General features: G+C 39.9%; 1 protein-coding gene across 1 annotated transcript in view; it reads left to right on the plus strand.

Annotated features, from left to right (window-relative positions):
* Window positions 1-3067: 3067 nt before the first annotated feature.
* KDM5A (lysine demethylase 5A) overlaps window positions 3068-23713 on the plus strand; it is a 79814-nt gene continuing 59168 nt past the window's right edge. Inside the window, exons 1-5 of the mRNA XM_059081422.2 lie at window positions 3068-4306; window positions 6800-6877; window positions 8035-8157; window positions 16322-16492; window positions 18679-18813. Coding sequence (XP_058937405.1) covers window positions 4142-4306; window positions 6800-6877; window positions 8035-8157; window positions 16322-16492; window positions 18679-18813 — 672 coding nt within the window. The 5' untranslated portion in view covers window positions 3068-4141. The remainder of the gene's footprint in view (window positions 4307-6799; window positions 6878-8034; window positions 8158-16321; window positions 16493-18678; window positions 18814-23713) is intronic.

Raw genomic sequence — 23713 nt, forward strand, 5'->3', positions numbered from 1 at the left:
TAATTGAATTCAATCACAGACCACCAGATACAAAATGAACTGTCATTATTTTGGCCTAAATGAATTTAAGGGTTTGTTCATTACACTTGATTTCTTGTTAAAGTATGTCAGAGAACCCATTTTATTGCATTTTAGAAGAACCTAGTGACATATACAGTGTAAAAACTTAAATGTTTAAATATTTAAGAAGCAAAGATCTGTTGTTGAGACTGTTGCTCTAATAGGTTATTTACTTTTCTTTCCTCTTTTTTTAAAAAAATTATTTATTTATTTATTGGCTGCGTTGAGTCTTCGTTGCTGTGCGTGGGCTTTCTCTAGTTGTGGTGAGCGGGGCTACTCTTCGTTGCGGTGCGCGGCCTTCTCATTGTGGTGGCTTCAGCTGTTGTGGAGCACAGACTCTAGGCATGTGGGCTTCAGTAGTGTGGCACACAGGCTCAGTAGTTGTAGCTTGTGGGCTCTAGAGCGCCGGCTCAGTAGTTGTGGCGCATGGGCTTAGCTGCTCCATGGCATGTGGGATCTTCTGGGACCAGGGCTCGAACCCAAGTCCCCTGCCTTGGCAGGCGGATTCTTAACCACTGTGCCACCAGGGAAGTCCCTCTTTCCTCTTTTTAAAGCAGGTCTTTTCCAGTCCTTTCTTCTTTATTATGTTAATTCAAATTATAGGATAAACCAGTAGTTCTCAAAGTGTGGTCTACAGACTCCTATTTGTCCCCAGACCCCTTTGGTCCCTGAGATACTTTCTGAAGGTCTTGCAGTCAAAAGTATTTTCATACTAAGACTAAGATGCTATTTTCCTTTTTCACCAATGATATTTGCCCCATGGTGCACATGCAAGGGTGGGTGAAATGGCTGGCCCTGTAGCACACACACATCACAGTGGCACCAACACAGTGCAGAAGTGCATCACATGCACTCATAGTTTAAAAAAAGCCAGTTTTACTTAAGAATACCAGATGAAGCAGTAAAAATGATTCATTTTAATAAACCTTGACTCTTTAATACATGTCTTTTTTAATAGTCTGATGAAATGGCAAGTATACATGGTGTACTTCTGCACACAGAAGTGGGAGTGTTTGCTCAAGGGAAAACACTTACAAGCTAAACTAGCCATTTTTTCCATGGAACACCGGAAGGCCTAATAGACAAACTATAGTTATTCAGATCTAGGTTTTTGACAGACATTTTCTTGAAGATGAACAATGTGAGCCCATCTCTTTAGTGGAAACAATGGATGGTATTTGTTGATAATGAATATTTGAGCTTTTCAAGTGAAAATTGTAATTTTGGAAAACTTGTTTGTCAGTATGAGTTTGACAGCTTCCCAATTTTCTGGTAAGATCAATGGCAGTATTTTTGTGATTTAAAATATAATATATGATATGCATCAACATTTGGAAGACCTGTATAACTCAGTGAACCAACATTTTTGAAATGATCAATGCATGATGTTACAAAATGACTGGGTAAAAAGTTCATTCAAGGACAAATGTTGACTAACATTTTAATATAACAGAGTACAAAAAGTTCATTGATAAAATTTTAGATTCCACATTGCTAGCCTCAAAGAAATTACAATGATTTGAAAAGGCTAACATTTTAAAAAATACTTGTCCCTTTTCCATTCACATCTGTGTGATGTTGGATTTTCTTCATATATATATATATATATATATATATATATTTTTTTTTTTTTTTTTTTTTTTTTTTTTTTTTGCGGTACACGGGCCTCCCACCGCTGTGGCCTCTCCCGTTGCGGAGCACAGGCTCCGGACGCGCAGGCTCAGCAGCCATGGCTCACGGGCCCAGCCGCTCCGCGGCACGTGGGATCCTCCCGGACTGGGGCACGAACCCATGTCCCCTGCATTGGCAGGCGGACTCTCAACCACTGTGCCACCAGGGAAGCCCCTCTTCATATATTTTAACCCAAACAACATATCACAACAGATTGAGGGCAGAAATAGATATGAGAATCTAGCTGGATGCCACTAAGCTAAATATTTTTTTAAAATTTCAAAAACTGTAAATCAATGCCACTCTTTTCACTAAATTTCTTTTGGAAAATATTGTTATTACTCATCAAATATATTTATGTTAACGTGTGTGATGTGTTAACTAGGAGGGTGTTTTTATGGATGAGATTAACATCTAATCAATGAACTTTTAAGTACAGCAGACTGCCCTCCATAATATGTGTGGACCTCATCCAATCAGTTGAAGGCTTGACTAGAAAGAAAAGCCAGCCTCCTCAAGCAAGATGGAATTCTCCTGCAAACTGCCTTCAAACTTCATCTGATAAAGAATGAGTAAGAATTTAGTCAGAAAAGGAATATAGGAAACTGTGGGGGTGGGGAAACATTATCTGTGAAGGCTCAGAAGTGAGAAAGCATGGTGCATTGAAGTCACCACAAAAGTTACTGTGTACTACATGGAGAAGCATAAGAGAGGAAGCTTGGGGGTAAGACTGCAAACAATAAAGGAGTTTGGAGTTGTCGAGTTTGGTGTTTTTTTTGTTTTGGTTTGTTTTTGGCCCTGCCATGTGGCTTGCAGGGATCTTAGTTCCCTGACCAGGGATCAAACCCATGCCCCCTGCATTGGGAGCACGGAGTCTTAACCACTGGACCGCCAGGGAGGTCCCTGGAGTTGAGTTTGGAGATAAAAAGTGACGAGGTGAATTCTGGACTTTAGACCAAGCAACCTGATAAATGAGTGGAAAGAGATTTGACAGGGGGCAAGAAATGAGCTGTTACCCCAGTCCAGGGGAGAGATAACTTAAATTAGGATCCTGATAATTTGGATGGAGACATGGGTGGATTTAAGATTTTTAGGTGACAGAATCTCCAGGCTTGACACAGGGTTGTATGTGGGTAGTGAAAGAGCAAGAGTTAAGGATTATTTCTGGATTTCTGGATCAGGCAACTGAATAGATGAAGTCATCCGTGGAAACTGGACACACTGAAAAAACAGTGGGAAACTATGCGTTCAAGGCACATTGAGTTTACCAATGTGGAGCTGTCCAGTAGATAGCTAGATGTACTGGCTTGTAACTCAGGAGAGGAGTCCAGGCTGCAAGTACAGATTCGGCAGTCATTAGCCATAGCTGGCAATTTAGGTCCTGGGGGAAGCTGAGATCGAACAGGAAGAATGAGATCAAGCCCTGGGAAGTAAGTCTTCCTTCCAATAGATAATACAAGAACTACCGTTTCACGGTTTCTTCTTTCGTACTTTCTGCGTCACTCTCAGCAACTTGTTGGAAGCGTCTATGCCCGCCGGCACAGAGATGTTCGACAAGCAGGGCTAGGACAGCTGCCGTCGCTGTTACAGAAAACTGAGAAAGCCTTCAACGCTTGGAAAAGCAAGGTCAACAGCCCTTGCTTCTCTGAGGACGAAATCAATTCCCGGACGGTGGCGAAGGCCGGCCCAAGGGGAGATCCTCGGACAGGTGGGCTGGACCCGAACTTGTTGCTATGGAGATGGGGCGGATTTAAAGTGGCCGAACGAGATTATTCGAAAGGGACACTAACGGTGAAAGGACTAAAAAAAGAGAGCTGCCGGAAAAGGCAGTTATCTGGCAACAGACTGACACGGAGCTTGAAGTAGGAAGCCCTGCGAGGTCCGGTGGTTTGTGTTCCGGTCCATCTGTATACAAAGGGGGACCGGGCTCCGCTCGCCGGAAGTAGAACCTCTGCCCCCGGCGCATTACGCATCCTCCGCGCCGGAAGAGCGCCCTGCTCGGTCCAGTCGCTTCCCCCACCGCCCAGTAGGAGGGGCGGCGGGGCCGCCGGGCTGTGCAGCCGAGAGTCGTCGGCAGCGCGGAACTTGGGCGCACGAGGAGCCAAGGAGCGACCTGCGTTGCCGGGAGAGGGAGGGAGAAGGAAGGTCGCGCAGCTGGGCGACGCGTCGCTGCGGAGGGATCCTGTTTCTGGTGGCGGAGGGATTTGGTCGCACGCTGACTTCCGGTGAGCCCCGACCCGAGAGGAAAAGCTCCGAAGGAAACAATAACAAACGCAGGAGGAAGCGGTTTTGGGGTGCGTGTGTTGGGCGGGTCTCGCCTGAGAAGATGAGCTTCGGCCCCTGTCAGGGGACGTGAGCGCGATCGCCGGGCCCCAGCCAGCCCTTCTCCCCGTGGGCCCCCGGTGCCACCATGGCGGCCGTGGGGCCGGCGGGCTACGCGGCGGAGTTCGTGCCGCCTCCGGAGTGCCCGGTCTTTGAGCCCAGCTGGGAGGAGTTCACAGACCCGCTCAGCTTCATCGGCCGCATCCGGCCCCTGGCGGAGAAAACCGGCATCTGTAAAATCCGACCGCCCAAGGTACTGGAGTCTGATCGGCTTAGCTCGACTTCCCGGTCCGCTGCCCTTTCGCGTTCGCTCGCCCTGGTCTCTCGACACCTGGACTTTAAGTTCTGCGTGTTTCCGCTTTGGTTTCTTTGGGGTCTTATGTAGGCACGTCTGGACGCGAGAGAGTCGTGTCCCGGGGGCCTATCCGCCAAGAGCTTGGGAACTGATACTTTTCTTCCCCTCTTGGTTTGTGGGCAAGGGTAACAAAGGCTTTCGGCCTTTCGTTGGCCGTAAGGTGACTGAAGTATCGTGACGCGACAGCCCTACCCTCGCGTATAATCCTCGTTACAGTGCGATAGGAAAAACTGCCGTTCCGTCGGCTCTTGCTTTATCCTAGCCCTGCTGACGCTTGATTTATTAAGTATCTGCAGGCCTCGTCTCAGGGCTAAGGTTTCTTAAATGGTAATCTGAGCTCTAGTTGTCCCTTGGGGTGGTATCACCAAACAAGCATCCCAGACTGATTACTGCTGCAGTGAAAAAAAGTCTTCCTGGGGGAGGAGGAGGAAAAAGCAGCAATAATTTTAAACATTTAGAGGTTTAGAAAAAATTTGTCAATAATGGAGGTGGAAGAAAACGTTGATATCTTAAAAACATAAGAATCGCAGTTATTGCACATAACTGGGTTTACCTCTAGGTTAGTTACGATCCTCGGTCTTTACGGTGAGGAAAGCTGATAACTACTCTTTGTTTTGCGGGGATTAGTGCCCTAAGAGGTTGAGGATTTGCTCAAGGTCAAAAAGGTTTTTTTCTCTACTCGTTAGGTCCAGTGCTTTCCAAATGCTGTACCTGGTCCACCTGCACTAGGGTCGACCGGATGCTTGTGAAAATGCAGGTCCCTAGGCCTCATTCCCAGACTGGAATCAGTTTCGGGATATGGAAGTTCTCGAAACTGCTTTTCTAGCAAGTACTCTCTTGAATCTTAGTGAACATTAAAGTTTGTGAACCATGCCTTAGTGTTCCTTGAAGGGATATCTTGCTTTATGTTTTGTCTACCAGTAATAAAATAAAATACAGTTCTCTTACACCTTGTTGCATTTTAAAAAGCTTCTGCTCTCACCACAAACTACCACAGAAGTGTGCAAACTACCACAGTGAATAAAAAGAGCTTAGATGGAGGGAGGAGGAGGAGCAGTTAATGTGTAGCATTTACAGATTTTTTCATTTAATATTCTTTGAAGCCTCAGTAGGTAAATAAGGTCATTTTACAGATGAGACAAGTCTGGATAAGTTAAGTAACTTATTAGATGTGTGATCTTGGGCAATGGCAAAGTAGATTTTGAATCTAGATCAATCTATTTGTTTCTAAAACTCAGGCAAGCTACTTCTGTTATGCACAATGAATTTGATTAAGATTATACAATATCAGTTGCAAGCAAAGGATTAACAAATAATTGCTATGATGAGTGGTGGTACGTGTATTGGCATCCTCCCCAAAGTTCATTTAACTCTTTTATGAAAAATTTATTTTCACTTAATTCTTTTTCTATCAAGATTACCTGATATTGACAAAACTTTAAGCACTGAGGCTTTTCCTAAACTATATTTTCATTTATTCTATTGCTTTAATGAATTAGAAATTATATGTAAGGTTCCTTTTAGCTAAAAAAATATATGTATGTATAGCTTTTTGTTACTTACAAAAGGTTGAAGTAATATATCTTCTCTTTGTGTCACAATATTATTATTGAAAATAAATGTTGTTTACAAGCAGAATTTAATTTCAATATTGGTGGATTTCTTTAGTTTCCAAGGTAAGAAAATTTGTTTTTACTACTTTTCACATTTTTAAATAGATTACTATTTAGATTAAATCAGACTATGGTCTCTGGAACTCTACTTGAAATGTGCTGTCTCATTTCAGTTATACCACATCTCCAATCTGGAAATTGTCCTTGTTCTGTGGGTTTGCTAATTTTTTAAAAACTTTAATATTAAAAAAAAAATTGGGGTGGCCAGAAGCTGAGCTTTGAACAAAACATTTATGTAACATAGACTTTAAAGTGCTGTGTCACATTCCACATGAATGAAAAACACATTGTCCAATTACATAAGTACTTTTAAAACATTACCTTTTGGCCTTTAAATTTACCTTTTTTTGTTTCTTTGAAATTCTATTTTCTTTTTATTTTGATAAACTTGGATGTTTACTAGATGCTGTATTGAGATGAGCTTATTGCATTCCACTTGAGTAATTGGGGAAAGCGTAATAGTCAGATATAAATAATGGGACTGTGAGATTTGAGGAGAAAATTGATAAAAATAAGTTTAGTATTAGAATATTAGAGATAAGTAATAATAAATTATTTTATCTAAAAAATGTTATTCTTTGAGTCTCTAACTAAAGAAGACTTGTAAGTTGATCTGTTGTCATAATGATTTGTGGCAACTCACCCCTTAAATTAAGGGAATGAATAGTGCATTCCTTGTTTATTAACCAATATGGTGAAGAGATTTTTTTCTATTTAGGATTGGCAGCCTCCATTTGCATGTGAAGTAAAAAGCTTCCGTTTTACTCCCAGAGTCCAGCGACTGAATGAACTTGAGGTGAGTGTTCTTACATCACCATTTCTGTCTCCTGATCTATTCTTTATATCAGGATTCCAGGTAGAGAACTTTAAGAAGCTCATGTACCAGGGCTCAAAATTAATGTTAATTGGGACTGAATGGAAGGAAGTTTCTGATTAAAAAAATTATTTATAGCAGTTATTACAGTTTTTTCTGCCTAACTGGCATTGTGGGACACTATCTCTAGCCATGTTTTTCATGGTGGAAATATCCAGTGTTTAGCTTTAGAGAACTGGAATTCTTAAATTCTACTTTTTTCAGTGCTAATTATTCTAATAAATTTTTCTTTTGTTAATGTTGGAAGATTCTGTATCTTGTAGTCTTTGGAAAATAGTTATAAAAATTCTTCTGTTAAAAAAAACTAGTTTTCATTCGTTCCCGGGTTTTGACACCAAAAAAAAAAATCCCTGGTTTTCAAAAGTGTTTTTGGTATGTTTGTTTGTTTTTTTGCTCTAACAGAACTTTTCCAGGACTCGTAATCTGATTTATTAAGATCTCCCTTTAAACATTTTGAATGTCTCTTAAATTTCTAAGTTGAAGTCTGTTTAGTTAGTTGTTCTTCCTGTTTCTGAGATTTTCAGAAGATTCTTCAATGTGATAAAAAACTTCCAGAGTACAAAAGAGAAATCTTAGACAGTTAGGCCTTAATGTGTCATGCGGAGTTTGTTTTTTTTCCTTGATGCTCCTAAAACATTTATTTTTTGAGATTTTAATACCTTTTTTTTTCCTTTAGTCTCTTATAAGATACTTGATGGAGATCTTAATATCAGTGAGGTGGAGAGTTGGTGTACTTGAAGTATGCATGTAATCTCTAGATGAAATGACAGGTTTAGAATGCTTAGAAAATGCTTAGAAAAAGTAATTCGATTTACTAAATGTTCTGATTAGCTTAAAGTTAACTTTTACAAAAAATTGCTTTGGTTGATAATATGAGAACTTTTCACATATATTAGAGTAACTTTTTGTCTTAGTAAAGTTTAATAGAAGTGTTTTGCTTTTTTATTGACTTATAAGGTTGAACTAAGCAGTAATGAGAAGTCTGAATTTCTTTAAAGAGTACCTTTGTTAAGTAAAACTCATTTACTTTCACCAAAACTTAATTCCTATCTCTCATTTCTGTATTTTAATAATCTTAGGCAATGACCAGAGTGAGATTGGACTTCTTGGATCAACTAGCAAAATTTTGGGAGCTTCAGGGGTCTACCCTCAAGATCCCTGTGGTGGAGAGAAAAATTCTGGATCTCTATGCTTTGAGCAAGGTGAGGCTTGTACTTTGTTAAGAAATCGAACAGGGGCTAGTGACTTTATGAAATTAGGAATTTCATATATACTTGATGGAAAACATCACTTCCTATGTAGGATTTGTTTGACAATGAAATGCAAATATGAGTAAATGGAAATGATAGATTTCCAAGTTATTTTTAAAATCTATTTTTAGTTTGTTATGAGATTAATGTTTAATAACTACTCAGATAAGTAGGTTCTGTTTACGCAGTATGCAAAAGAAATGACACAAACCTCCTAATATTACTTTGTATGAAATGAACAATGTCCTATATTGGGCTTGTCAGCTTTTTTTTCTGCTTCTTAATTGAAAATTTGGTATATTAAAGAGATTAATGTCACTCAGCATTCTCATGTGTGGTACTTACTAGTTATATTAATACCTGGAAGTAGTGTTAGTGGTTAACTGAGGGCAGCATTATCCAGTAGGATGAATGTTAACTTTGTAATGTTACATTCTCTAATGTGAAAAAAACTAACTGACCTGCAACAGGGTTTGTAATGATTACCTTGACAACATATTTTGTTAATACAATAAGAAAAATCTATGACTGCTCTGACTTGTGAATGAAGATAGCTTGATTATCTGAGGAATTTTGCAAAACAATTTATTTTTTATGTATTTATTTATGTACGTATTTATTTATTTATGGCAGCGTTGGGTCTTCGTTGCTGTGAGCGGGCTTTCTCTAGTTGCGGCGAGGGGGGCTACTCTTCGTTGCGGCGCGCAGGCTTCTCATTGCGGTAGCTTCTCTTGTTGCGGAGCATAGGCTCTAGGCGCGGGCTTCAGTAGTTGTGGCTTGCGGGCTCGGTAGTTGTGGCTTGTGGGCTCTAGAGCGCAGGCTTCAATAGTTGTGGTGCGCAGGCTCAGTAGTTGTGGTGCACGGGCTCTAGAGCGCAGGCTCAGTAGTTGCGGCACACAGGCTTAGTTGCTTGGCGGCATGTGGGATCTTCCCGGACCAGGGCTTGAACCCGTGTACCTTGAATTGGCAGGCAGATTCTTAACCACTGTGCTACCAGGGATGTCCCCAAACTACTTATTTTTGTGACCTTTCATATGCTATGATTGATAGGCTGTTTTGAAGTAAAAATTTATTCTCACTTTAGGAAGCTTCCACTTTCAAGGAAAAAAAAGCTAGAATAATTATATTTAAATTATTTTTTATGATACATTTAAAAATTAATGTCAGGTCAGAATTCTCTAGAGCTTTTATGTAGTACTAAGCATTTTGGAAAGTGTAGTCTTATGCTAAAATAGCAGTGCTGGGCTGCTTTTATCAGTAAGGTAATGATATCAGTAATTAAGGACTGTGTGAAAATCATCTCATACAGTTGTATAAAAAAATCTATGATACCAACGGGCAAATTATAGTGAATTTGAGGGTTAGGTTTTTGTCTTGTAGGAAACCATTAGGATAAAAAATTTGTTTTGAGAATTCTCTTTTTTGACATTTCCATTCAGTGAAAACTTACCTACTAACTCTTTTTTTTTTTTTGCTGCATTGGGTCTCCGTTGCTGCGCGTGGGCTTTCTCTAGTTGCGGCGAGCAGGGCCTACTCTTCGTTGTGGTGCACGGGCTCCTCGTTGCGGTGGTTTCTCTTGTGGAGCATGGGCTTTAGATGCGCGGGCTTCAGTAGCTGTAGCTCGCGGGCTCTAGAGTGCAGGCTCAGTAGTTGTGGCGCACGGGCTTAGTTGCTCCGCGGCATGTGGGATCTTCCCGGACCAGGGCTCGCACCCGTGTCCCCTGCGTTGGCAGGTGGATTCTTTTTTTTTTTTGTGGTACACGGGCCTCTCACTGTTGTGGCCTCTCCCGTTGCGGAGCACAGGCTCCGGACGCGCAGGCTCAGCGGCCATGGCTCACGGGCCCAGCCGCTCCGCGGCATGTGGGATCTTCCCGGACCGGGGCACGAACCCGTGTCCCCTGCATCGGCAGGCGGACTCTCAACCACTGCGCCACCAGGGAAGCCCGGCAGGTGGATTCTTAACCACTGTGCCACCAGGGGAAGCCCTACCAACTTTTATTATGTGATGCTGTTTAAGGTTCTGAATATGTTTGGTTTGATTTATGCAGCTTAAATAAAATACAAAAACATTTCCAAAAATTATTTAGTTATTAATATCAATAGTGTTGTGGTAATCTTCAACCAAAACTCATGCCATGTACCATATAATAGCCTAGGGAATTTGATAGAATAAATATATAAGCAGACACTATTAGATTGAAACTGTTCCGGTATCATTAATTTCCCAATTAAGAGGTAAACATTAGGTTATACTGAAGGTAGATTGCATTCTTGGTGTTACAGAGTTACAGCATTTCAAAATTAGGAAGAGGCTTTAGAAGTAACCTAATCTGAATACCTAGTTGTTTATAACTCTGTAACATTCGCCGTCTGGACTGTTTAACTCCATTTTGAGAAACCCAATTCCTTTTTGTGCCGAGAGGGAGTACTGCTTATAAAGTATATATTGATCAGCAAATGTATTGTGATTAGAGGTTAAGATTGATTGTCCTGGGGTTTATTGGAGGCTCGTCTTTAAGTGCCCGTGGACATGACGTCTCTTTCCCCTAACCTTGAGAATGCTTATAAATCTGAGATTTAAAGCTGAAAGGCAGACATTTTGATTTGTAGTTATTTTGTTTATACTTTATAATACTTTTGTTCCCTAAATGTCATAGTGAGATTGCTGCTCCTCACCGCATGAACTTTTTTCTTTACCTTGAGGCTTAAAGGAGACTGGGCTGCACAAGTCTTAAATGTCCTGCTGGGCCGATCTTTCTGCACGCGTGCACTTGCGGGAGCACCGCCGAGCATTTACAGCGCTCTCGCGGGCTCCTTCCTCTCCCTCCCAGTCAGTACTGCTCCCCAAAGGGGACTGCTGTTTTGCCCTCCATCACTGCTGAATGGCTTGGGGACATTTTACTTTCTAGCAAGAGGCTCAGGCTGAAAACTGCACAAAATACTGAGAGTTCTGATATTTTTAGGTTGTTAGGTATGCCCTTTACTTTGAAAAAAACATTATTTTTGGCTCACAGCTGATGAGCATCTCTTGAATTTGTTATTTTAGACATGATTTTGACACACTTTGATTTCCACTACTTTTTAACGGGAAGCAGATTTTCAGTCTCCTGAGTCATTAAATTATCAATGTGATTGTTTCCTGTTTTGTTTAAGTCACTTTGTCTTTCTCCCTGGTTATTATTTTTGATAGTAAAAAGTGTTACTTGGAATGTCTGTAATTTAGTGGAATTCTGCATTAACAATTACTGTTTATTATCAGTGCAGCAAGGAACATTTATTCTAGACATTTTTAAAAGAAATTTTTGTCAAAGTAACACATTTAAAAAAAAAACCTTAAAATAAAAACCAGCATTCCCCTTCATCTCTCCACTCCCTTTACTACTCCTTAGAGCTAATCACTTTCAGTTCTCATAGCTGTTTGATTTTGATCTCCATATTTCTAAAAAAAATGCTCATTATGCTATTTCTTCATTTTTAAGTGTTAAATATCATATACATACTGATTACCTACTATTAGAGATTGGCAATGGGTATAAAAATTAAATTCCATGTACTTCAGCTCCCCTATTCCCTTATAGTGTAGTTAGGTCAATTTTTTATTAATCAGAAATTATTGCTGTGACTGTGTAAATACAAATTTATTTGTACCTGTGCCTAATGGTGTGCTATGATTATGTCTCATGTTAATAGTGTGCTATAATTATGTTACCAGTTTTTATTTTCCTTGGAGTTAATGGTCCCCTTGGCTTTTTTCATTCTGTAAGTTTTCTTTGTGCTATTAAAAATTTATTTTCAGATTTTCCAGAAGTATAAATCTCTCAGTATGCTTTCACCCATCAGAAAATCTGCCAGTTTCATTTCCTTCTTGGATCCCTTCCTCTGGAGTTCTCTTTCCTGCTCCAGTCCAGACTAGTTTGTTTTTTTTTTAAGATCAGTTCTCAGCTTAGAACTTCTTTCACTATTATCATTCTGGGAATTCCCTTTGTTTTTCTCCTTGTTTTAAGTCTTCCTATTACTTGGTTTATTCCTATTTTAGTAAAACATTTCTTCTGCTAGTTTGATGAGCAAGAAGGTAAATGGAATGTAAATTTTTTGCTTGTCTAAAAGGGTTCTACTCTTAAACTTTATTGGTAGTTTGGTGGGTTTAGAAGTCTAGATTGCAAATCATTTTACTTCAGAATTGTATTTTGAAAGCTTCCAGTGTTGCTTTTGAGAAGAATGATGCTATATTCTTGTGACTTTTTCTTGAAGACACAGGGTCTAATCTTTATTCCCAGTGTTTTGAGATTTCACAGTGGATATGCGCTGGTATGTGTTAATAATTTTCATTGAATATGTTTATTGTACTTGATGACCTTTTTAATCTGAACTCACCTCTTTGAGTTCTTGTAACTTTTCTTGTGTTAATTCTTTGACAGTTTGTCCCACTTACTTTTTCTCTCTTTTTGAACTCTTATTGGTTGGATGTGAGACTGTTAGACGGATCCTCTACTTTACTTATCTGTTTCTTTCTTAGGTTAAGAGTCCCTTCTTTTCAGACTCTCCTGAGAGTAAATCTCCAGTCTTCTGCTGTTGTTGGAGAGGGATGGTTGCCTGGTGTGCTGACTGGGGGAGGTCTGATTGCTTTTATACAGGTTTTCAGTCAACACTGTTCTTTTTAAATTTAGTTTTAAAGGTACTGCTGCTTCCATTTCTTAAGCCTTTCCAGGTTGTATGTTGCGAAAGCTTCTCTTTAGCTTTCTTCTGTTGCAAGTGCTTGGGGCTTTTTTGTCTGTTTTTTGTTTTTGCTTGCTAGATTATCATTCCTACATCTGCTTTTCTCTTGGTCTTTTTGTCCTCTTGGGAGTACGCCTTTTTGTCCCTTCCATTTTAGTGGAGCTTTGAGAGGGAGCTTTTAAGTAGAAGACTGCTGCTGTTTTTTGTCTGTTAAAATTGTCTCTTGCTAACTGGACTTAGTTTTCCATTGGACTGAAATTTTGGCCTTGAGTGGCATTACTGTTCGGTTAAGTTTTAATTCAGGGCTTGTCTTCATTGTGTTCAGTTTAAGTGCATGCCATGTATTTCTTTATGGGGCATGGGCCATGTGATGTTTTCCTAATGACAGTGGTGTGATATAGTGCATGGCCAGTGTTTGGAATAAATGGTTTATATTTTGAAATTACGCATGGTAATCCTTGAATCTCTCAGCTGAAGAAAAGCAAGTATTAAGGTTTTGTGTGTTTTTATAGTATTAGGCCCGGTTAGATTGTTATAGAGTATTTAAACGTGAAGCCAAAGTCACGGCTTTGGTATCTTTGTTAGTTTTGTCTTACTCTTGGCCGTCCCCGAGTGTGGTGCTGCCATTGTCACGGCTGTGTGCCAGAAGTGGTCAGAGCTGGGTGGGAAGCAAGACTGGATCCGTGCGGCTCTGTCATTACTGACGGAAGCAGAAGATTATGTAATGGGGGTGACTGTGGTGGGAAATACAGGTTTTACCGAGAGGGCTTCTGTTTCCTCTCTTAGGCTTCTTCTGCTTCTCCCCACTTGCCTCGGCCACAGTGGCTTCCTTACTGCTCCTCAGCGTGCCGGGCAGGCTTCTCCTGTGGGCCTTTACTTGGCTGTCCCCTGCCCCGTATGTCTGCTTGGGCAACTGCTTCACCTCCTTCAAGTCTTTGCCCAAGTTTCACCCTTATAATGAGGTTTTTTTGTGACTGTTTGATGCTTCAATTTACCCTCATTCTCCTACTTGGGAGGATCTTAAACTGCTCTTTTACATTTTTTTCACAGCATTTGTCACTTCAGAATTGACATGTTATGTTTAGTCTTCCACTAGGATGTAAGCTTCAACAGGGCAAAGATCTTTATTTTATACATAGCTGTATTTCCAGCACCTAGAACAGTAGCTGACAGAGTAGAAACCCTGGGAAGCTATGAATGAAAGGCATGCTCACTCGTCCATTTGCTTCCAGACAGCCCTCTATCCAAACCACCCTTAATGTGTCTTCCTCTACACTACAAAATTGGAAAAATAAATTTTTTTCTCTACATGATTTTTCCCTGGTTGGCTCTCATTAACAGAGGGAGCTTCTTTGAAGATGTAATAAGAAAAGCTAAAGAATTGAAGATGGGTTCCACTCTTGTGCACATGAACTTCTGTGTTTCTATCAAGCTTTCAGATACTTCACTAGAGGAGAATTTTGCTTTGGCTATAGTTTCATCTTTGCTATAATAAAATCCTAAGCACAAGAGTAGAAAATGTGTCCTTTACTTATTTATAGCATGTATATTCTCCCCCCCACCCCCAGCTTGCCCCCCACACAGATATTTATAATACAGCCAACATTGATACAGTGCTTACTGTGTCCCGGTGCCCTCCATTCATTCATTCATTTTGGCCGCGCTGTGTCTTAGTTGCCACACACGGGATCTTTGTTGCGGCATGCGAACTCTTAGTTGCAGCATGCATGTGGGATCTCGTTCCCCGACCAGGAATCGAACCTGGGCCCCCTGCATTGGGAGAGTGGAGTCTTACCCACTGGACCACCAGGGAAGTCCCTGTCCTGGTGCTTTTCATGTTTTATTTCATTTGTCTTCACAGCAGCCTCATAATAAGGAATAGATACTGTTATTACTCTTTTAATGGTGAGGAATCTGAGATGCAAATTATGTAACTTACCCAAGGTCATACAGCTATTGAGTTAGCAGAGCTGGGTAATCTGAGATTACCAGAGCTCTGGTAGTCTGGCTCTGGAGTCCATGCTCTTAGCCTTTAAAAAAAAAAATTGTGGTGAAACATACATAACTGTTTACTGCTTTTCAGTGTATAATCTTATGGCCTTAGGTATTTTCAAAGTGTCATACAACCATCACTACTGCCCATTTCCAGAACTTTCCCCTCCCTGTAGCACCTGGTAAAACCTTTATCATACTTTCTACGAATTTGCTTATGCTAGGTTATCTCATTTAAATGGCATCATACAATATTCATCTTTTTGTGTTTGTGTTATTTCACTTACAATGTTTTCAGGTTCATCCATGTTGCCACATGTATCAGAGTTTCATTCCTTTTTAAGGCTGAATGGTATTCCACGTATGCCTTTACCACATTTTTTTTATCCGTTCATCTCTTGATGGATATTTGGGTTGCTTCTACCTTTTGGCTATTGTGAATGATGCTCCTATGAACACTGGTATGCAAGTACTGTTTGAATCCCTGCTTTCAGTTCTTTTGGCTATCTCCCTAGAGGTGGAATTGCTGGGTCATATGGTAATTCTGTTTAATTTTTCTCTGAACTTTTTGATATAGTAAAATATAGTAGTATACACTCAAAGAGGAAAATTTTTTTGAATTCAGATAACTTCATCACAGACTTTATTCTGTCATCAGTGAAACTGAAAACTGCCTATATTTTAGAGTGTGAGAGATGTACATATCAGCTTCTGGAAGATGGGGGCCTTGGTACATGTCTGTTCTATACTGTGGCTGGTTTGATGTGAGCATTCAGCAAAAATTGGCCAATTTATCCCATTACTTCCTACCTTAATACATTCTGTGTTGTGTTCTAGTACATCCCCGGAATTTATTTTTACCCATGATTTCTTTATAATCTTCCGTGTAAAACTTTTATCTTTTTGAAAAATTGTAGCCTCTTTTTCAAAATATCCTCTGAATCCACTGTTTGTTTGACATTTTTGTTAACTTCTCTAAGTTAAGTTGCTATATTTTCTAGTATCGGGATTTACATTCATTTTGTATTATATAATAACATTCACATGTCTATACTTGGTCTGTTTTTAACTTTTATTTATATTTTGAATTCCATGTGGATATAGAGTACATACATGTGTTTAATTTTCTCAAGATGCATAATGTGCAAAGCATAAATTCATCAAATGTTTTTGAATGCTTGGTTCATTGAAGGTAGGCACAGTGACCAGCAATAGAGTTTAAAACTTCCAAGAATTATTGTCTCTTTTCTGTACTTTAAATGTTGATGAGTTTAAATTTTGTCACATATTTGTTGAAAGGAAATTTAAAATCTAGGCCCAGAATAATTTTTCCATTTAGCAGACAAGATGTAGAGTCAGAATACATGAGTCTACCTCTTTCCCTAAATAATTTTTACTTTCTTTTCAGATTGTTGCCAGCAAAGGTGGCTTTGAAATGGTCACCAAAGAGAAGAAGTGGTCTAAAGTGGGTAGCCGCTTGGGATATCTGCCAGGAAAAGGAACTGGGTCTCTTTTGAAGTCACATTATGAAAGAATTCTCTACCCGTATGAGCTTTTCCAGTCTGGTGTCAGCCTTACGGTGAGATGCGTCACTTTTCTTAGGAGTGGATAAATCCCCTCTGCCACGTATAATAAACTTTAGATTGTTTACTATAACAAGTTAGCAGTTGGCTATGATTTCGCCAGGTGCTGAAATTTGGAGGGAGCAAGGTGTAGTTTAAAAATCACAGCTCTTTTTGGTGGTTTAACAAGATAAAGGCTAATGGGAATGAAGAAAGTTTTCTTATTAAAATGTGTAAGCTTATGCAAGACTTACGCTTTTAAAAAAAATTCCTCCACTTGGTTTCATGTATTTTTTTTTTAAACAGCTTTACTGAGGTATAATTTACATACTACAGAATTCACCCGTTGTAGGTCCACAGTCAGTAAAAGCTTTAGTAAATTACACATTGATGCAACTCTCATCACCATCCAGCTGTAGAACACTTCCATCAGCCCCCAAACTTCCTTTGTGTTTGTTTATAGCTGGTTCTTGCTTCTACCCTCAAACCTGGACAACTCCTGATCTGCTTTCTGGCTCTATAGTTTTGCCTTTTCTAGACATTTCACATACATGGAATCATACAGTATGATTTTGTGTATGGCTTTTTTCCCTTAGCCTAATGTTTTTTTGTTTTGGGGTTTTTTTTTTTTTTTGTGGTACACGGGCCTCTCACTGTTGTGGCCTCTCCCGTTGCAGAGCACAGGCTCAGCGGCCATGGCTCACGGGCCCAGCCGCTCCGCAGCATGTGGGATCCTCCCGGACCGGGGCACAAACCCGTGTCCCCTGCATCGGCAGGCGGTCTCCCAACCACCGCGCCACCAGGGAAGCCCTAGCCTAATGTTTTTAAGGTTCATCTGTGTTTTAGTATTCATACTTCATTCCTCTTTATGGCTGAATAATGTTCTATTGTATGGATATACCACATTTGTTTATTCATTTATCACTTATGCACATTTGGATTGTTTCCAGTTTATGGCTGTTATGAATAATGCTATGAATATTCATGTACTAGTCTTTGTGTGGACATACGTTTTCATTTCTCTTGGGTAGATACCTAGGAGTGGAATTGCTGGGTTATATGGTAAGTTTATGTTTAACTTTTTAAGAAACTGCCAAACTGTATTCCAAAGTGGCTGAACCATTTTACATTCCCGCCAGTAATGTAGAGGCTTCCAGTTTCTCCACATCTTTGCCAACACTTGGTATTGTCAGTTTTTTTGCTTACAGCCATTCTAGTGGGCGTGTAGTGGTATCTCATTGTGGTTTTAATTTTATTTCCTTAATGACTAATGGTGTTGTGCATCTTTTCACGTGTATATTAGCCATTTGTATATCTTCCTTGATGAACTGTCTGCTCAAATCTTTTTTTAATTGGGTTGTCAGTCATTTTATACTTGTTTTAAGATTTTACTAAATAGTCTGGATATAAGTCCTTTATCAGATGTATGATTTTATAAATACTTTCCTTTAGTTTGTGGTTTGTCTTTTCATTTTTATAATGGTGTCTATTTGAAGAGTAATCTATTGATTTTCTCCCTTTTTATGGATTGTGCTTTTGTTATCATATCTAAGAAAATCTTTTCTTCACCCAAGGCCAAGGTGTTTGTTTTTTTATAGTTTTAGCTTTTATGTTTAGGTCTGTGACCCATTTTGAGTTGTTTATTTGTGTATAGTCTGAGGTAAAGGTATAAGTTCATTTTGGGGGCAGCGGGGAGGGGGTATAGGAATATCCAGTTGTTCCAGCACCATTTGTTTAAAAGACTACCCTTCCATTTACCTTACCAAGGTGATTTACCTTGGCACCTTTGCTGAGAATCAGTTGACTATAAATATGTAGGTTTATTTCTAGTTTATTTTGTTCTTTGTTTGATCTGTATGTTTTACCCTAACACCAACACTATGCTGTCTTGAGTACCATAGCTTTATAGTAAGTTTATATATCTGGTAGTGTAAGCCCTCCAGCTTGGTTCTTTTTTCAAAATTTCCAAACAATTTGCATTTCCACATAAATTTTGGGATCTACTTCTCAATTTCGATAACAAAAGCCTGCTAGGATTTTGATAGGGATTGTGTTGAATCTACAGATCCATTTGGTGGGAGATTGGTCATCTGGTTTCATGTAGTTTTAGGGATTTTTTAGAAATTTATTATTTTTCTCCTTATTCTCAAGTCTGATTTCTTATAAGTGAATCTTCCCTCTTCCTGTGCTCTCAATTCTTTAGGGTGTACAAATGCCTAATTTAGATCTTAAGGAAAAAGTGGAGCCTGAGGTTCTTGGCACTGATGTCCAAACTCCCCCAGAGCCGGGCACAAGAGTGAACATTCTGCCGAAGAGAACAAGGCGTGTCAAGTCTCAGGTATCAGTTTCCATGGGCCGCTTTTGATAGGCGTTTCTAGAGCGTTGACTGTGCAGAACACTTAACTTGGCTCTGGTAGGTCATTCACGTGCTGTGTCTTTCTTTAAAACTCGGAGACACGGTTCTGTTTACCTTTGAGATGAACGAGGAAGGGATTGTAAACTTCAGTCTGATTTGATTTAGAGAGTTCTTTGTTAATTTTGAGCAGCTTTGACAGGGGTGGCGGTTCAGAGAGTGACTCTGGATACTGTAGGGCCAATTTCATAGACATGCTGATGAATTCTAGTATATTTTATTTTCATGGTTAGTATAAGTGAGAAGAGTAGAAAAGAGTGGTTATATCTTTACTCATCATTCCTTTAAAAACCAGTGGATAAGTTTCTTAGTTTCGGAACCGTTCCAGTGTAATTTCTACAGTGTTCTTGTGACCTGGAATAATTTTAAAGCCTAATGAATACATCGGAAGGAAAATGCCCTAATTTCTTTTTGTCTGCCCCTCTTCCCCTCCACCTTTTTCCTATTCCCATTTCTTTGTGGTCCTTGAAGTTGTGTTTCTAAAGGTTTTTGGTAAAGACAATCTGTAGGCTGGGGAGAGTGAGGTGCCGTTAGGACTCTTGAGATATGGCCCATTTAAATTAACACATGGGTGAACTGGAATAGCAGCTTACCTGGGTCCTATACACATTTAAGGATGGAAGTGGTTCACATGGAAAGTGGGTTCACTATTAACAAGAAATACTGGATCTGGGGTTGTGAGGAGTTCTGTCATTGTAGAGGCAGGCTAATGATACTTCATCTTGCTTTTCTGTAGCTCAGGGGATATGTCTCTTTCATGCCATGTCTACTTTCCTTGTTCTGAGTTTATGCTGCTAAATAACCTCCTGATTAATAATTTAGCTTCTTTGGTACTCTGATAGCAGAAAGGTAGGTATCTTGAATGGGGCATGTGAATTTAATGGAAATTTTTGGAAAGTGATAGCTCTATTTTATTTTTTTTAATTTTTAAATTTATTTTCTTTTGACTGCATCGGGTCTTCATTGCTGCGTGCAGGCTTTCTCTAGTTGCGGCGAGCGGGGGCTACTCTTCGTTGCGGTGCACGGGCTTCTCATTGTGGTGGCTTCTGTTGCGGAGCACGGGCTCTAGGCGTGTGGGCTTCAGTAGTTGCAGCACACAGGCCCTAGAGCATGTGGGCTTCAGTAGTTGCGGCACGCAGGCTTCAGTAGTTGCGGCGTGCGGGCTCTGGGGTGTGCAGGTTTCAGTAGTTGTGGCTCATGGGCTCTAAGAGTGCAGGCTCAGTAGTGGTGGCATAGTGGCTTAGTTGCTCCATGGCATATGGGATCTTCCCGGACCAGGGATCGAACCCGTGTCCCTTGCATTGGCAGGCGGATTCTTAACCACTGTGCCACCAGGGACGTCCCAATAGCTCTATTTTAAATTAGTAAACTCTGGTTTAGTCTTTAAGTGACTTTTATTACCATGGTTGATCTCAGAAGTTCTGATCGTCTTTGGGTATATAGTGAAGATTCTGTCTTAAGACCTGAAATACTTGAAGACTAGTCTCTTTGACATGATGACTCAACTTTGTAGAGTTGCCCCCAAGTGGGCCCATTTAATCAGTTGCCAGCTTGTGATGAAATCTCTTGATGTTGCTTCTGAAACCATGAAAAATAAGTCCTGCTTATTTCTGATTGCCTTTCATCAGATTATATAACGATTGCCATTCATTATGTAAGAATAGGGACTACACAGAGTGCTCTTACCCATTGCAGCAATCGTTGCTGTAGTCAGATGGGTTGATAGTAGATAGAAACTAGAACCATTTGAGGATTTGCAGTTGAGAATTTCTTCAACTTGCAGTTTGTCCTTAATTAATATTGCCAGTCTGCCTCATTCCTATTCTGCTATTTCAGAAAGGCAGTGAAGGCTTTCTGGTGGAGCTTCAGCCTCTTGCCCCATACGTGAAACTATCTGGTGTTCATTCTTAACCTCTACCTATCTCTGTGGGCAGAGTGTGCCTTGGGCCGAGACCAAGGGTAATCCTTCCACTCTCATCCTTTCTGGCTTTAAAAACAGAAGCCCTCTTCCTAGATGAGTTCCTTACTCCTTGCCTCTTTTCATGAAGAAGTTTCCTGAAAAATCATCTATATTTTCTAAGTTTCCTCAGTATCTGTTTAGTTTTGAAACCCTGTAATCTGACTTTGAGCTAAATAATTTCCTTGAAACTACACTATTCAAGTTACCACCGAGTTAATAATTGTCAGATGCTGAGGCCCCTTTTTCGTTTCTTAACCTACTTCATCTCTGATCATGTTTGCATTTCTTGAAATGTGATTTTTCTTTGGCTTCTGTGACACGGCTCTTCTCGTTTCCCCGTCGCTCTCTGACCACTCCTCAGTAATCGTTGCTGTCTCTTCTCCCTGCCCTTCGTGTAGTGCTCTCCGTCTTTCTTATCTTCACTCTACGCAGCTGTCTATCCCACCCTGTGATTTCAGTCACTGCCTGCCTCTCAGGACTCCTAAATAAGTCATGGCATCCGTGCTTCTTCCCTGTTCACCGGGGGTCTTGTGTGTGTATGTATGCCTTGGTGGCCACACACAGCTAAACGCAGTATGTCGCAAACATTATCACCTTTTCTAAATCGGTTTTTTTAAAAAATGTTTTCTAGCTTGGTGATAGTGACAAGCACAGCCCTCGAGTAGTCTCCCGAACAAGAAATGGAAGTTAAGAAAGTTATCTTACTTCCCTTTCATTCCTATCTCTATCACACACTTGATATACTCTGCTTTAATTGTATTTTCACCTGTGACCTCACTAGAAGGAGTTCCTTGAAAGCTGAGATTGCAGTTTGTTTATATCAAGAATGACCAAACCCTTAAATTAACACTTACACACTAGAGTGCCAGTATGTCCCATTTTTGGTGACACTAAGTTTGAGCCAGCATTTCTTCATTATAATGTACTATTCTCCTTGTAATAAAAGTAATCAGAGTAAACTAGAAGACTGTGGGAATAACTTGTTTTCCATTAACTTTCCATTATTTTTCAATAACAATATTTCCATTATTCCATTAACTTGTTTTACTCAATAGTTTTAACATTCTTTGATAATCCTTGCCTCAGTTAATTATGTTGGTGGTTGCAAACTAGGTGATTTTCTGCTTCTGTCATTTCTTCTACATTTATTAGTTAACATTTTTCTTTAAAAAAACTCTTCTCCCACGCTTGATTATTTTTTCATACAGTAAAATGTGTATATCTTAGGTGTACAGTTTGATGAATTTTGATGAATGTATATACCTGTGGAACCAACCTTGAGTGACCCTCCTCCTTTTTAGTCTCACTATAGAGCATGACTGTTTTTTGATAAATGTCTTATAGCCTATTACTACTTTTTATTCCTTTTTGATATTCGAATTGTTCCAAATTTGGCTAACGGGGGCCCCTTCAAGAGGTTCATATGTCCTTTGACAAGTCTCCATCAGTTTTTTTTTTGTTTTTTAATAAATAAATTAATTTATTTATTTTTGGCTGTGTTGGGTCTTTGTTGCGTGGGCTTTTTCTAGTTGTGGCGAGTGGGGGCCACTCTTCATCACAGTGCGCGGGCTTCTCAATGCCGTGGTCTCTCCCGTTGAGGAGCACAGGCTCTAGACGCGCAGGCTCAGTAGTTGTGGCTCTCGGGCTCAGTTGCTCCGAGGCGTGTGGGTTCTTCCCAGACCAGGGCTCGAACCCGTGTCCCCTGCATTGGCAGGCAGATTCCTAACCACTGCGCCACCAGGAAGCCGTCTCCATCAGTTTGTGAGCACCTACTTTCTACACAAAGAATCCCATTGTCTTCTTGCCGTGACTTAGACCTGGAATTAGCCATTTCTCCAAGGAATCTTGGTTCATTTTAGTGGGGAATGGTGTTTAGAAGCCAAGATTTGAGCACAAGTTTTGCTTGTTCCTACTGGGATACCATTGCTTGTAGCCCCTTTTGGTGGTCAGGGCTGGGAAATAATCAATTTTTTAAAAATTGTGACTTTATATTTTCAGCTTATACCGATAATTCTAGTCCTAATCCAGCATCACAAAGTTCTTTTAGTTTATGTTGTAATTGTATTCTTAGCATTTTGAGTTGGGAACTTAATTCATTTATTCCTTCTCTTTTGCTTTGATTGCTGTGTTTAAGACTATAGAATTTCCTGTGATTACTTCTTTCCATTGTTCCAGAGATTCTGATATATGGTATATGTGATATATGTATATAAAGAGAAAAAATTCCAGGTGGAAGGGCCTTTTGATTTTTGATGTTATTTCTAGCTTTATTCCAGTAAGATCAGAATGTTGTTACATTAATTCCACTTTGGGGGACTTTATTGTCTGTCTGAAAAGGTGGTTGTAAGGATTAATTGACTAGAATACTTTGATATGGCGCATACTATATAATCACTATGTTAGCTTTTATTACTGTGTACGTTGCTTTAACAGTGATAAAAATGTGTAGTGTTAATGTTTTTCATTGGACTGAGTGTAGGTTAATATAACCAAGTCAGCCTACCAAAGTTTAAAGATAAATTTTGAAATGCCATTTTGGTTGGTTTAGTTCTTATATGCTCTTTAGTAGTCCAGGCTGCCTGTGTCTGTCTGCTGTTAGGTCGCCATAGACTTATAAAGTAGTCTGTATTTTATCCTGGTTTATTTTTATTCTTATCGACTGAGTATATTTTAAGTAAATTTTGGTTGTTACCCTGCGTTCAGAGATTATTTAAATTCAAGATGTAACGCTGGTGTCTGTTACGGTGCTCTAATCTCCTCAGGTGCTAGAACACCAAAGTGACAGCAGCTTAAGCAATGACAACACGGTTTTCACATGCGGACACGTTTTCCACGTTAGATTTTCAGAGATGAGTAGTTCTAGGG

The sequence above is a fragment of the Kogia breviceps genome, chromosome 12 (genome assembly GCF_026419965.1).
Source record: "Kogia breviceps isolate mKogBre1 chromosome 12, mKogBre1 haplotype 1, whole genome shotgun sequence".
NCBI lineage: Eukaryota > Metazoa > Chordata > Mammalia > Artiodactyla > Physeteridae > Kogia > Kogia breviceps.